Here is a 13,243-nt window from a genome sequence, read left to right as displayed (position 1 = left end):
AAGAGCAAAAAAGGAAAAAATCAGAGCAAATTCAGCAACGGCGACGGAGCAAATTCAAAAGATGCGCTTCTTTCTAGGCTCTCTCAGTTACTTTTAAAAAAAAAATTATAAAGGTTTGTAAAGCCCAGTAATTTAAATATGATCGAGCCCATTAAAGCCCATCTAAGCTGTCTGGGCTTTTTTTGTTTTTTCAATTTTCAAATTATTTTTAAGAATATAGTAAAAAGTCCCCGACTAGGTAGGGTACAAGTAGTTTTTGTTTTAAATCTTTTTAACTCGAAATCCAGTGAAATCCAATACGATGTGTGTGTGTATATATCAATGTTGTATCGAATTTTGGTGAAACTTATCCATCCCGATGTTACGTTAATGAGATACATGATATTAGTGTAAAACAAACCAAAAAATAGTCCATATATAGTGATAATTGATGAGATAACATTCTAATTGAGGTGATTTACTATTATATGTATATTTTATATCAATGCATAGAACTCGTTTTTATCTGCAAATTGCAGCAGCAGCCTCCTAGAGAAAATGACAGCAAACTAATGGTGATCATGATCTCATAGATTAATGGCATTTCTCCACAAAAATTAGAATATAATTAATGATATATTGGAGATAAGTGAAAATGTTGTCACCATCTCCGCGAGCTCAAAGCTTCCAATTTATAATCGACAAGTTGCAATGCGCACGTGATTTTTTTTGGTACGTATTTTCAAAATAAATATTCACAAATTGTAATTTTTTTTATATAAGGAAGACCGTATTATAGTGGTTAGGGCACTTAAATGATGGAAGTGGCTCTGCACACTGCACTTGTATGCATGTTTCTGTAATTTATCTTCCAACTTCCAACTTACCAAGAATCTCTTTTTGTCACTCTCCTCATATATGATGTATACGTAGCCATCACTTACTTAATTTCCTTTTGTATTTTAAACTAATTTTCAGGTTCGAAACGCAGTTCCTATTCTTTTGTTATACCAAGGTTGAAAATTAAATTCAAATATCAAGATGTCGTGTAATCCCATTAGTATATGGTATTATAACTCAAAACATTTGGATAATTATATTATTGACCTGTGAGAAATGTGGATAGAGAGCACTCAGACCATATGTCAAACTCCAATTTGTGAATATGTCATCAGCATAAGATCAGTTTTGTTCTATTGCGGCCAAATATGAGCTACCTAATACTGCATTTATATATCACTCACTCTTAGTCTTTAATTAGAATTATATTCATACAAAAAAATCCCATTTTAATAAATCATATATACACTTCACTGTGTGATGTAAGTGTAACACACTTGTATACAATAGTATATGTAATTTTGCAAACACACAGCTAGCGCACCAAAACGTTAGGAACTCTATCGATTTTAGAAATTGTAAAATTCGTTAAACACGCTTGTATGTCCTCGTAAGCATTTTCATCTTCTCACTTAAATTATTCACTTACATAAACTAAAAGGTTGGTCCAGAGGTTTTTTTTTTCCTTCAAATTAAAATTCAAAAATTGCTCATTCACCTAGTTAGATATTTTAAAATTAAATATTATAATCGCCAGTGAGATATAACCACTACAATTTTGCACGACTCATAAATTAATAAAACCCATTACCATCATAAAAACAAAAATCAGCAATTTCTTATGCTATATATATCGCATCATTAGCATGCAATATATCTCAAATCCTTACCACAAAAGCTAAAGAGAAAAACACACACACACACAAAAAAAAAAACAACAGTAATGGAAGGGTTTCTTCGGTTCCTTGTAGCGAAAGCCATCTTGTTGGCTATAGCATCTTCGTTTGTGTCTTGTTACGATCCAAGTCCTCTTCAAGACTTTTGTGTTGCCGTCAATGACGCTAATGGCGGTAATCTTTCTATCTACCATTTATGATAGTATAATACGGTTCCTTAATGTCGTACTAATAATGGATTAATGACTCCTAAGTCCTAACTACGGACTAAGGTAAAAGAAATTATGATCGATATGTTTACAGTTTCAAAGTAAATCAGCCACAACAACCACAACAAACATAGTAACGTCAATAACCAATGTATATATAACATGGTTAACGCTACTATTAAAATTAATACAGTACGATTTTCATATGTGTGTTTTCAGTTTTCGTGAATGGAAAATTCTGCAAAGACCCAAAATACGTGAAAGCCGAAGACTTTTTTACTTCCGGGCTAAACATCGCCGGAAACACCATGAACCGCGTCGGCTCCAACGTTACAAATGTCAACGTCGACAAAATCCCTGGACTCAACACTCTTGGAGTGTCTCTTGTCCGAATTGACTTTGCCCCGGGAGGTCAAAACCCGCCGCACACACACCCACGAGCCACCGAGATACTCGTGCTTGTTGAAGGAACGCTCTTAGTCGGGTTTGTGACATCGAACCAAGACAACAACAGACTGTTCTCAAAGGTTCTTTATCCCGGAGATGTATTTGTGTTTCCCGTTGGAATGATACATTTTCAAGTGAACGTTGGGAGGACGAACGCGGTTGCGTTTGCTGGTCTTGGTAGCCAAAACCCTGGTACGGTCACAATCGCAGACGCGGTCTTTGGATCGACGCCTTTGATTATGCCGGAGATCTTAGCTAAAGCGTTTCAGCTGGATGTAAACGTGGTTAGATTTCTCGAGGCAAGGTTTTCTTCCAAGTATGATCGTCACTATTAAAAATACTTCAAAGGAATGACTGGAAAAATGTATTGATAAACAATCTGAAGAAAATATGTATTATAGTGCGCGCGTGAGAACTAAAATAAAACAATCAAGCCTGTAATAAAAAAGAAAGATGTGTCTTCTATAGTTTGGTAATAAAATACGAAGTGTAAATGGATGAATGATGAAATCAATCTCTTTTTTTTGCTTGTTTAACAGTTTAAGTGAAGACGACTCAACATCCTCGTAACACTATGATGACATTTTAAATATTAGTATTCATTCGAATCTTGTGACTTTTGTTCCTAATTAAGTAGAGTACTGGTACATCAAAATAAAGCAAAGAGATACTAAATCATGCACTGCTGCTGCTACCGTCTCAAACTATAGCTCAAGAGTAAAGCAGCCTGAACAGTATGTTAATAATCTTATATATATACAAGAGCTACACTTACAAAGCATACCAAGAAAAATCCATCCAAATTTTCAGACATCAACAGAGACAGAATACAAGAGCTTCGGGTGATACAGGAGAGGATCGATAGTGAGGATAGCATCGGACCACTCAATCCTGCCGTAATAATTATAGCTAAATCCCGTGGACCTCACAAAGGAAAGCTCGGCACACGAAATCTCCAAGCTCTTGCTATGACGAGGACCTACGAGCGTGTCCCAAAAGACGAGAATATTCCGACCAAAGTTGGTCAATTTGGCCCTGGCTCCGGGAAGTAAGTCTTTAAGGTTTGTACTGCTTTTGTGTAGTGGGGTTTTGTTGGACTCCGACACGCTTGCCATTTCCCCTCCAGAGTGGATCAATCTCGAATGTTTGAGATGGGCCTGCAGCAACATCATTGGATAACCTTCAACCATATCCCAATCCTTCGCATTCAACCCCCCTGCCTCTGGCTCACAACAATATATTCTCCCTTGGGAACCACAACTGTATAACAAGTTATCTATCGCACACCAATCCCTTTTAATATATTTCGTTGAATCCTGAACCCCTCTTCCCCATTTACACTGGCTGGGGGAGTAGAAGAAGCTTCTATTCAATGAATCCACCAGGTAAACCTTGTCCCCTACAAGCACACTGTCGCGGATGGAACTCATACTAGGGCGTGTTTCCGGACCCTCCTGCTCCTCCAGCATTGGCATTGGCATTGGCAGGGCATCCCAAGTTTGCGTCTTTGGGTCGAACACCTCTCCCCAGTTGGAGGAACTATTCTTGTCATCCTTGCAGCCTCCCAATACGTAAATCTTCCCATCCACCAAGCTAGCTGCAGGGGAAGCACGAGGCACTCTCATGGAGGTGACGCGGTGCCACTTGTGAGACCGACAATCCAGGAGCAAGACACCTGACGTGGCCTCGCCGTTAACCAATCCACCAATAACATAAATGCCGCAATGCAAGGCGACCACGGCGGATCCTTCCGGAGGCTGAGAGGGGTGTGAGGGGATCAGATGAATTCTGGTCTTCCGTAGGATGAACCAGCGTGGGGTTGGGTCAGGGTACACACCGCTGAAGCATATGTAGGGATACTTTTCGGCGTAACCCATTACCGATCGCATCTGGCAGAGCTCTGGCGAAAGCACAAAAGAACGGCAGCTCTTGGAGACGAGAGACAAGGCGGCCAGGTCCAATCTCGATAGGCGGGCCAAGCAACTTATGGCAAGCTCATCTGGCAACGATTCAAGCAACGACGGAGATGCCTCCTTCCTCCTCCTTTTATTATTATTCTGCGGTGGCTCTTCGTTTGACATCGTCGACAACGGATCTCTAGATAGCTTGATCATGGTAAACTAGTATTGATCGAGAGAGAAAGAAGCCATCCATGTTTTTATAGGTTTTCGTATTCTAGGCCTGAAGAGAAAAAATATGGTAAGACTTTATGTTTTGTCCTTTTTTTATTTTTTTCCTATATTTGTTTTGGTAAATTGTAAATAAATTGATTTCCCGTGATTAATCCTTTCCTTTTCTCTCTTTTTTGGGTCAAACTTGGGTTGCTTCACTTATTTCGTTGATGTTATGTAAGTAATCAAAATGTTAACTACACTTTATTACATTTAAGTTAAATAATTAGAGCAAAATATGTAGTAGTTTGTAACGGCCACATTAAAACGCACCAACCATATAATTTTTGAAAAATAAAAATAATTAAATTGGGTAAGCGTAAGACAGACAGACTTGCGGTGGAAGGGAATAACATTATTTGTTCCAAAAAGTTTTTTTTAGGGTTTGAAGTTCCACCCAGGCTGTTTTGGGCCTTTAATGGATCACACTCACACCTCCTCGCTAATTTTTCAGATTTTAATAATTAAAGTTATATAATTATTATTCCTTAATTTCCGCGTTTTCTTCTTCTTCTTCATCTCCTCCTCGACTATGCTTTGCTTTTATCAACTGAGAAGTTTGAATTTCATTGATTCGTATCCCCAAAGTTTTCTCTTTTCAAAGAAGAATCAGAAAAAGCTGAAAACCTCGATCAGACTACCGTCTTGAGGGTTTTTACGATTTCAATTTTGATCTGTGTCCGGGAATCTCTCTTTGTTGCTTTCTCATTGCGTTTACGCTTCTTCTTCCCCTCTCAAGGTACGCTCTTGTTGATTGCGTTTTCATCCCTCTTAGATCGCTCTCAAATTGCGGTGTTTCGCTTCATTTCTTCAAATTTTCCCCCTTTTTATTCACTGCTTCGATTTCACTATTGCTGAAAGCTAATCGAGCTTTAGGATTCGGATTTAGGGTTTTGTCTCCGCTTTAAGCTTCAATCCTTTGTCCCACTAGCCTCTTTACACCTCCTGGAGAATTTAGGAGGCAATTAGCTCTTCTCCAGATCTTGCTTAGCTCTTGTACAGGTAGTTTACCTTTTGAGATTTTAGGAAGCAATTAGCTAGTTTGAGAGTTTGTTCAAAAAACTTACTTACGAATTATCTCTTTTTTTTTTGTTTTTTGCTTCCGTTCTTGCTGCAGAATGGCGGATTTGCTACCCATTTACCTCATTATTCTGGCATTCCTATGCACTGTCGGAGCCATTGCTTTGGCCTTATTCCATATCTACAAGCACCTTTTGAATTATACTGAACCCATTTATCAGAGATATATTGTGCGCATCGTCTTCATGGTCCCGGTTAGTTTTCTTCAGTTTCAAGAGTTTTCTTCTCATTGTCTATCCTGATCTGTGAACTCCATTTTCATGCTGAACTCTCTCCGGCTAACATGTTCTTATTTCTTCTGGCATTACAGGTCTATGCCTTGATGTCATTTTTGGCTCTTGTGTTACCCAAGAGCTCCATTTATTTTAACTCTATCCGAGAAGTGTGAGTTATTCATATTTGCTGGTTTAACATTGAACTAGCTTCCTCGAGTTACTATACTAAGTTCTTAATGATGTAACCTTGGGAACATATGATGCACCTTTAGAACTCAGATTTTTACTATTGCTTTCAACAAATGCAGACCTGATGGTGTTTTTTCCTAAGGCTTTGTAATCTTTTGTCTGTTTCAGTTACGAAGCATGGGTAATCTATAATTTTCTATCGCTGTGTTTGGCATGGGTTGGAGGCCCAGGTTCAGTAGTTATAAGCTTAACTGGCCGCTCTATGAAGCCATCGTGGCATCTAATGACATGTTGCTTCCCACCACTACCATTAGACGGGTTAGTTTGCAGAATGAACATATATTCCTGTGCTTCTCTTGGTGGGATTTGTAATATGTCTATGATTCTCCTACGATTGTTCACTAAATCTTGGAACTTCTAAAATTCTTAATTAAATCATGCCGAGGATCTTTATGAATGATCATTTGGTTGCCTGACTCTGGTTAGCATAAGCATTATATATATTTAGTCCAGATATATTAGCATCAGGAGTCTGTTTAAAACTCGGTTTTGACAACTGCCTTACGTAACATGTATTAGCTGATACCTGATTTTACTTTTTGTTGAAGGCGTTTTATTCGACGGTGCAAGCAAGGTTGTCTGCAATTTGTAATTCTAAAGCCAATCCTAGTTGCTGTCACACTTGTGCTTTATGCAAAAGGAAAATACAAGGATGGGAATTTTAGCCCTGATCAATCCTATCTCTATCTAACCATCATCTATACAATATCATACACAGTAGCTTTGTACGCCCTGGTCCTATTTTATGTGGCATGCAAAGATCTGCTTCAGCCATTCAATCCAGTCCCGAAGTTTGTGATTATAAAGTCTGTTGTCTTTCTAACTTATTGGCAGGTAATTTGTCTACTCGCTTGGTATTGATGAATCTGATTTCGGCATTGAAATTTGGCTTTTTGCTATCCTCTACAAATATTTAACACATTTCTTCTGTCTGGCAAAACCTTTTTGTGTTACAGGGTGTTCTAGTTTTCCTTTTTGCCAAATCTGGATTCATAAGGGATGAAGAAGAAGCAGCTCTCTTCCAAAATTTTATAATATGTGTGGAGATGCTTATTGCTGCAGCTGCACATTTCTATGCATTTCCATACAAGCAATATGCAGAGGCAAATGTTGGAGGAGCTCGAAGTTTCTCAAGAAGTCTGGCACATGCTGTTATGCTAAATGATTTCTACCATGATACTGTTCACCAGGTAACCGATTAGTTGTATAACAAATATTTTGAAATGACTGATCTGTGTCCCTTTGCTGGATGATGATGATGATGGAATTGCCATTCTTGCAGTTTGCCCCTACATATCACGATTATGTGCTCTATAATCATAGTGATGGTGGTGAGGAAGGGACAAGGAAGTACCGAGCACGAACATTTGTGCCAACTGGTCAGGAAATGGATGCTGTTAGAAAGAACAAACACATGTTTGGAAACAAGATAGATGGTGTTTCCGTCTCTAGTCAATCTGCAGAAACAAGCACACCCAAAACCTCTGGTGTAAGTTGTGATGGTGCACGCCCTGAGACCATGAAATCTTCTTTGCTTGTGGATGCCTCAGATTCGGCTTCCACAATGTATGACATGTCGCTCATTGACATCGATATATCGAGCTACCCTAGCAAGGTACCTTCTGCAAATTCAAGTGGGGGGCCTAAATAGTGGGTAAAAATGATTTAGAATCCAGCATTAACAGTAACAAAAGTGTTAGATTTAGGAGTGTGTTGTTAAGCAGGAAGATTTTAGTTGGAGATGGAGATATAAGGTGTTTTTCTACTCTTGTATGTGTTCCCTTGTTGTTCTTCCACTTGGTATTTTACTTTGCACAGCCTGTTTCTTGTGAGTTGTGATTGCTTGTTCCACGATATTTGGTTTGTAGATATTAAATGATTACGGAAAATTGGTTACACGATCTATAAAGTTGTGAATCATTTTGGTGTGGGAATTAGAAAAGATTTAGATAAAAGTTTGGAGCTATGTGTGCAAGAGTTTGGAGCTGTTAGGCTATCTCCTCAGATGTTCCTTTCAGACCACGAATAATATATTAGTTTTGTTTGTGTGCTATTTATGCTAACATTGTATTATCATTGTAGTGTACACCCAAAAATTGTTTCTTTTGTCTTGTTCAAGTCTTACATAATTTATTTAGTTAGACCCAAATCCCAAGACCCCAGTATATGAATAAACCCAAAAACATTCATCGGTTGAAAAAAATGTCAATATCATTATGTCACTCAACAATTTTTAAAAAATCAAATCAACTAATTCTGGAAATCATAATCTAGATAATATTGCTGCTAGTTTCATTAGGATATTAAAATGGAAACAAAACCGTCATAATATCGCAAGCTACGTATATATTGTATAAAAATACTATAAGCAGAACGTGAACATTGAACTTTCATATTTTTTACTTGTTGGGAAGTTAGATTAAAGTCCCACCTAGATATATATTGTATTTGATTTGACGAGACCACTTTTTATTTCATTTTTGGTAAAACAAAAGAAAGAAAGAGAGAGACAACCACCATTAAAAGCAGAGAGAGTTGTGTTGTACGTCAAAAGGCAAAAGCCAAACCAGCAAATATTTAAAGCAAGAACGTGAGGCACTTGAAAACACGATTGATTGATTTATACATATCCAAACCAAACCCTATTCGTTTGTAGCGACGGCGGTTTCGGCGGCGGCTGTGTGTGTTTTTAGTGTCTACACAAGTTAACCAAATAAGCCATCACCGTAATCTACTCCAAGAAAACTCCTTTTTATACACACAATTCTTTATTTACTTTCAAGAAATCCCAATTCCGATGAGCAGAAACGGCGTTTCTTGGCAGAGCAACAGCGGTTACTACGGGTATGGGTATGGAGGAGGAGGATACGTGGAGAAGAGACAACTGTTCCTAAAGAGCTACCAATTCTCGAGGAAACAGAGCTTAGCTGAGAAGATTAAAAGATCCGTCAAGAGAGTTGTCAAGAAAGTTGTTTGGATAAGGTTGAAGTCTGCTAGGAAGCTGAAACGCGTCGTCTGGTCGCGTCTCAAAACGGCGTTTTTCTACCGCCGCAGACGCTTCTTTCGTCTCATTCATCCAAACAAACACTCCTCATCATCTTACTGCTTCTACTAAGTTTCTCTTCCTCTTCTTGTCTCTGTTTCTTCGTTGGTGTGTGTGTGCATATAGTTTCTCTGCGTGCTTAAAATTAAGATTTATCTTTTCTTTAGTTAATGTCGTTTAACTCACTATATGATCTTGTTACTATTGATGGTTAAGGTCTTAAGGATGATGATCAATTTTTTCTTGTGTTCTTGTGATTTAGAAAGAGACTTTAGGATACGAAAAATCATGCATGAAATGTGAACCTAACGTCAGATCCAGTAAATGTTCCGTATTTTTTTTCTAATATTAAATATGTAATATGTATGAAAATCATAGTCCAATTTAGTCACATTACGCAATAACGTAAACGAGTCAGGTTCCTCTTTTCTCGTGTCTCCTTCCCAACAAGTCAGTGGTATGATTTCGTAACCTCATTGAATTTTCTTAACCAATTTATTTTTCTTAGTATAATATTCGTCATACAATGGGCCTTTTATGGGCCTACCATGGGTCCGTTTTATTTTCAGTGGACCTGTATACCCGAAAATAAAAAACCGGAGGTTAGTTAAACCGGATACATAGTTCGGTTAAAAACAAATATAAAGGGGATAAAAAAAAAATAGACAGAGCAACCAACTTATTCCTCGTCAGTCGTCACCAATCCAATCATTGAAGACTACGTGTTTCACAAATATTTTTGGACCTTTGTCTCTCTTCTCTCTTTTGTTGTTGTTGTCACATTGTCTCACTGATTGCCCAAAATTATTTGTTTAGAGTTAAGAAGAGCTTCTCTTATCAAACAAACTAACTATTTTAACGTTAGTTTATAATAAGAGAGACTTCCAAATTCCAATCATTAGAAAAATCTCCCCCGTATCTTCCCCTCGATTTCTTCTTTTTAGCTAAAGAAGAAAACCAAAATCTTTTGGTAAATGCATTCTCTCATTTGAAAACCAAACCGGAGTTGCCTTTGTTCCACGTAACAAAACCTAACATTAATGAAACTAAAAAAGGAACATGGTTTTTATTTCCCATTTCCACAAAACTCCATCTCGGACTTGCGTTTAGTTTCTGATTCACACATCGCTCCAAAACAAAAGGGTTTGTCTTCTTTTTGTAGCATCGCAGTCACAGCCCTTAACCGCGTAGGTCCATATACAGAGCATCTGCCTATGTGGTTAAACAAGAGCTGCCCATTTTTAACAGAATTTTGGATATTTTGAGAAAATTAAAGAATAATATCATGTGCTTTAAGAATCTTTCTTCTTACTCTCTCTCTCTCTCTCTGTCTCTTTAAGAACACATGCCCCCCCTTAAGCCACTTCTCTCACCATCATCCATCATTATACTGTTCTTCTCCTTATCTCTTGAAGCAAAAACGTTTCCTTTTTGTATTCTTGCTCCGTTTTTGTTTTTGTTTCCCTTCTTTCAGTCTCTTTGTTTCCTTCTTAACCTTCATTAGACTGTGACTTTGTATTGTCCTAAAACAACAACAACAAAAACCAAACTTTCAAGTAACTAAGATGTTTCAGATTGTAGGCAAGAACCGGTGGAGACAATCATATCGGTACAAGAAACTAACTGAGCAACATGAAAAGCTGACAACAACAACACCACCACCAACGACAACAACAAGGTCAGGTAAAAGACAGTACTTGGGGAAGAAGAACGAGATTCGAGCAAAAGGGTTTAGACTAAACCGATCAAGGAAGCTGGTTCTTAAGGCGTTAGCTTTGCCCAGAAGGATCTTTAACATCTATGTGCGTTTCACAAACCAGATGAATAGAGAAGGTTTGCATCCTAACCTTGTTTTCTCTTCTCATTGGGGTTTCCCTGTTCTGCTGAATTCAAGAGGTGGGTTCCGTTAGACTGTTAGAGAAAAGACATGTTGTCTGATTACTAGAACAAGATTTGCAACATAAATGTGTTCTTCACATTAAAACCAAAAAAAAAACATAAATATGTAAAACCGAATGATAACATTACATAATACATACGATGTTCATGTTCTTGTAAATTACCATGATTTCGACTTGGGTGTAATAAGAACAGAGTTCAAGATTTGTTCGTTTTCATAGTTCAGAGCAAGCTGTGGACTGCTTTCAAGTTAAGTTGGTTTTATTTCCTTTTTTTGAGTAGATGATTTGCTATCATAAAAGACACTTGAACTTTACACAAGATTCGAACCTAACCAAAAAAAAAAAACAGGATATGATGATTTGTGACAACCACTTTTACCTTTTTATGCATAAAGAAATGAATAAAATAAAGATGAGACTTGGTCAGATAATAAACAAAGGGTGAATGAAAGAGATACTCGAAGCATGTCAGTACAAAAATACCAACTAACTTCTCCTCGTTGCAATTTGCAAAATGTTAGGGCCATCCTCGATTATCCCCACTTTTTCAAAGAAAATCTTTATATAAGATATTTTCTTTGAAAAAATGGGGGTATTTTATCCTCCTAAAATACCCCCATTCGAACTAACTAACTTTGTGCAAGAAAATGCAATGAATCACATAAGTAGAGAGAGACAATGATATGAATAGTGTTCTCAAGGTTTATAAATTGATAGTAATATTTTTTTCTTTTTTGAAAACAATGTTTGATAGTAATATTAAGTTGGCAAAGGGCTAAAGGCAGATAGATTTGAGGATTGACGTTTGTATTACCGAGGAAGGACTAAAACAGCAATAAGTTGAATATATACAGCCGAGACGGCGATAATTATTTAATTAGGTAATGAGCAATGTTAATTGTGATTTGAGAGTGACAAAGAGCCAGCGAGGTTTGGAAACATAAAGCGTGAAGGAGACCGTAGCAAGTAAGAAGAATGAAACCACGCCTCTGTCACTGTTCGTTATTGTAATGATAGATCTCTGTTTGATCCTCTAATTTTTAGAAAAAAAAAAAGAAAAAAAAACGTCGTCTGGTTAATGCCTGTGAGTCACCCAGCGGTTGCAGAAGAAGACAATGAACAGAACGAGAGCGGTAATGATAACAACAACAGCAACAAGAAGGAGAAAGAGGAAGATGAAGCTAAAGGGAATCGATTTTTGATTCCTTCCGTCTCAAAAGCTAAAAAACGAATCGTATCTAAGATCACAAGGAAATCCTTTTCGTCTCCTCCTTCTGGGTTTTGGAAAAAAGTCTGCTTTTGTGGTTCCAATACCAAAACGTTGGAGTGGTCATCTTCTTCCAATCCTGACCATAAAGATGAGAACTTTACTACGCTCAGGGTTCTGCTACAGACCAATGATTTCTTCTCCAAGGACTGTAATCCACATCTCTCTTTGTAAGTTCATATACTGTACTTCAGAGATTTCATTTACTGTATCATCAATCTGTATAGATCTTCTTCCAAAATTCATCAATACTACAATACCCACAAGATTCAATATTGTATATCCTCTTATGTGACCTGTGGGTCCTTCTTTGTCTCACTTCAATGTTCCAGATGATAATTCTCTATGTCTCTCTGATAAAGACTATTTGTAAGATCAGGGAATTGAGCATTAATTGAATCTCTGATATCTGTTTCCATGAGTTAAATATCTGACTAGTTTAGCCAAGTTTATCTTTGTCAAGTGATTGTTACGTTTTACACATCACCTCTGCTTTGAAATCTTATGAAAAGTTTAATGTTGCAGATCATTAGTCTATCTGTTGCTTTTATACCCTTTTATGTAAGTTGTGGTTTAGCAATTGATCTTTGGATTCAAGTATCTCTCTGAAACCGCAAACCCCTTGTGGTAGTTATGATTATTGAGTTTTGCAAATGGTAATCCCCAATAAGCATTTGTGTATTGGAACTGGTTAGAAGCACAGAGTGATTCTCAACAAGGTTCTTGGATAGTTATTTGCTATGGTTGAGATTGTTTTCAGAGTTGTAGCATGCCTCTCTATCCTTGTTTGTAAACTCAGCTGAAAGTTCAACCATTGAGTCTACTGCACAGAAAGCAAAACAGAGGACCCCGAGATTCTTGCAGTAAGGTATGTCGATTGTTTAAAGAATTTTTGACTCTAGAGATTGGTTATGAGAAGTCTACTCGTTGAAAACTGGTCTCAATT

General features: G+C 37.4%; 6 protein-coding genes across 8 annotated transcripts; 5 read left to right on the top strand and 1 right to left on the bottom strand.

Annotated features, from left to right (window-relative positions):
• Nucleotides 1-1,749: 1,749 nt before the first annotated feature.
• LOC17892559 (germin-like protein subfamily 1 member 7) lies at nt 1,750-2,901 on the top strand. The gene is made up of 2 exons (XM_006298903.2): nt 1,750-1,889; nt 2,144-2,901. The coding sequence occupies exons 1-2, from the start codon at nt 1,763-1,765 to the stop codon at nt 2,704-2,706; spliced, it is 690 nt and encodes a 229-aa protein (XP_006298965.1). The 5' UTR covers nt 1,750-1,762; the 3' UTR covers nt 2,707-2,901.
• Nucleotides 2,902-3,177: 276 nt separating this feature from the next.
• LOC17893099 (putative F-box/kelch-repeat protein At3g24610) lies at nt 3,178-4,452 on the bottom strand. The gene is made up of 3 exons (XM_023785471.1): nt 4,209-4,452; nt 3,822-4,118; nt 3,178-3,770 (listed from the first exon to the last, which is right to left on the bottom strand). The coding sequence occupies exons 1-3, from the start codon at nt 4,450-4,452 to the stop codon at nt 3,178-3,180; spliced, it is 1,134 nt and encodes a 377-aa protein (XP_023641239.1).
• A 614-nt stretch (nt 4,453-5,066) lies between these two features.
• LOC17892731 (transmembrane protein 184A) lies at nt 5,067-8,006 on the top strand. Of its 3 annotated transcripts, none has more exons than XM_006297689.2 (8): nt 5,067-5,281; nt 5,432-5,544; nt 5,660-5,816; nt 5,933-6,006; nt 6,195-6,344; nt 6,635-6,920; nt 7,043-7,276; nt 7,369-8,006. In XM_006297689.2, the coding sequence occupies exons 3-8, from the start codon at nt 5,661-5,663 to the stop codon at nt 7,735-7,737; spliced, it is 1,269 nt and encodes a 422-aa protein (XP_006297751.1). In that variant the 5' UTR covers nt 5,067-5,281; nt 5,432-5,544; nt 5,660; the 3' UTR covers nt 7,738-8,006. The 3 variants fall into 3 exon arrangements, with proteins under 3 accessions (XP_006297751.1, XP_023642674.1, XP_023642675.1); XM_023786906.1 differs by having other exon boundaries at nt 5,419-5,544; XM_023786907.1 differs by lacking the exon at nt 5,432-5,544.
• Nucleotides 8,007-8,562: 556 nt separating this feature from the next.
• Nucleotides 8,563-9,373, top strand: LOC17893283. The gene has a single exon (XM_006300084.2). It carries the CDS (start codon nt 8,884-8,886, stop codon nt 9,199-9,201), a length of 318 nt encoding a protein of 105 aa, XP_006300146.1. The 5' UTR covers nt 8,563-8,883; the 3' UTR covers nt 9,202-9,373.
• Nucleotides 9,374-10,343: 970 nt separating this feature from the next.
• Nucleotides 10,344-11,246, top strand: LOC17891962. Its single transcript, XM_006299340.2, has one exon. The coding sequence runs from the start codon at nt 10,695-10,697 to the stop codon at nt 11,037-11,039; it is 345 nt and encodes a 114-aa protein (XP_006299402.1). The 5' UTR covers nt 10,344-10,694; the 3' UTR covers nt 11,040-11,246.
• Nucleotides 11,247-11,935: 689 nt separating this feature from the next.
• On the top strand, nt 11,936-13,195 carry LOC111831500. Its single transcript, XM_023786037.1, has 2 exons — nt 11,936-12,467; nt 13,058-13,195. The coding sequence occupies exons 1-2, from the start codon at nt 12,109-12,111 to the stop codon at nt 13,098-13,100; spliced, it is 402 nt and encodes a 133-aa protein (XP_023641805.1). The 5' UTR covers nt 11,936-12,108; the 3' UTR covers nt 13,101-13,195.
• The last annotated feature ends 48 nt before the right edge of the window (nt 13,196-13,243 follow it).

The sequence above is a fragment of the Capsella rubella genome, unplaced genomic scaffold (assembly GCF_000375325.1).
Source record: "Capsella rubella cultivar Monte Gargano unplaced genomic scaffold, Caprub1_0 scaffold_3, whole genome shotgun sequence".
NCBI classification, from domain to species: Eukaryota; Viridiplantae; Streptophyta; class Magnoliopsida; order Brassicales; family Brassicaceae; genus Capsella; species Capsella rubella.
The sequence above is the reverse complement of the archived record's forward strand: the minus strand, read 5'-3'. Positions and strand labels throughout refer to the sequence as shown.

Bases quoted from the DNA above. Each gene is read 5' to 3' on its own strand.
- LOC17893283 (XM_006300084.2), top strand. From the start codon at position 8,884: ATGAGCAGAAACGGCGTTTCTTGGCAGAGCAACAGCGGTTACTACGGG.
- LOC17891962 (XM_006299340.2), top strand. From the start codon at position 10,695: ATGTTTCAGATTGTAGGCAAGAACCGGTGGAGACAATCATATCGGTAC.
- LOC111831500 (XM_023786037.1), top strand. From the start codon at position 12,109: ATGCCTGTGAGTCACCCAGCGGTTGCAGAAGAAGACAATGAACAGAAC. The intron at 12,468-13,057 runs GTAAGTTCATAT...GATTGTTTTCAG, and splicing joins TGTAATCCACATCTCTCTTT to AGTTGTAGCATGCCTCTCTA.
- LOC17892731 (XM_023786907.1), top strand. From the start codon at position 5,661: ATGGCGGATTTGCTACCCATTTACCTCATTATTCTGGCATTCCTATGC. The intron at 5,817-5,932 runs GTTAGTTTTCTT...CTGGCATTACAG, and splicing joins GCATCGTCTTCATGGTCCCG to GTCTATGCCTTGATGTCATT. The intron at 6,921-7,042 runs GTAATTTGTCTA...TTTGTGTTACAG, and splicing joins TCTTTCTAACTTATTGGCAG to GGTGTTCTAGTTTTCCTTTT.
- LOC17893099 (XM_023785471.1), bottom strand. From the start codon at position 4,452: ATGTCAAACGAAGAGCCACCGCAGAATAATAATAAAAGGAGGAGGAAG. The intron at 4,119-4,208 runs GTGTGTACCCTG...AGCCTCCGGAAG, and splicing joins TCCCTACATATGCTTCAGCG to GATCCGCCGTGGTCGCCTTG. The intron at 3,771-3,821 runs GTCCGGAAACAC...GTGTGCTTGTAG, and splicing joins AATGCTGGAGGAGCAGGAGG to GGGACAAGGTTTACCTGGTG.
- LOC17892559 (XM_006298903.2), top strand. From the start codon at position 1,763: ATGGAAGGGTTTCTTCGGTTCCTTGTAGCGAAAGCCATCTTGTTGGCT. The intron at 1,890-2,143 runs GTAATCTTTCTA...GTGTGTTTTCAG, and splicing joins CGTCAATGACGCTAATGGCG to TTTTCGTGAATGGAAAATTC.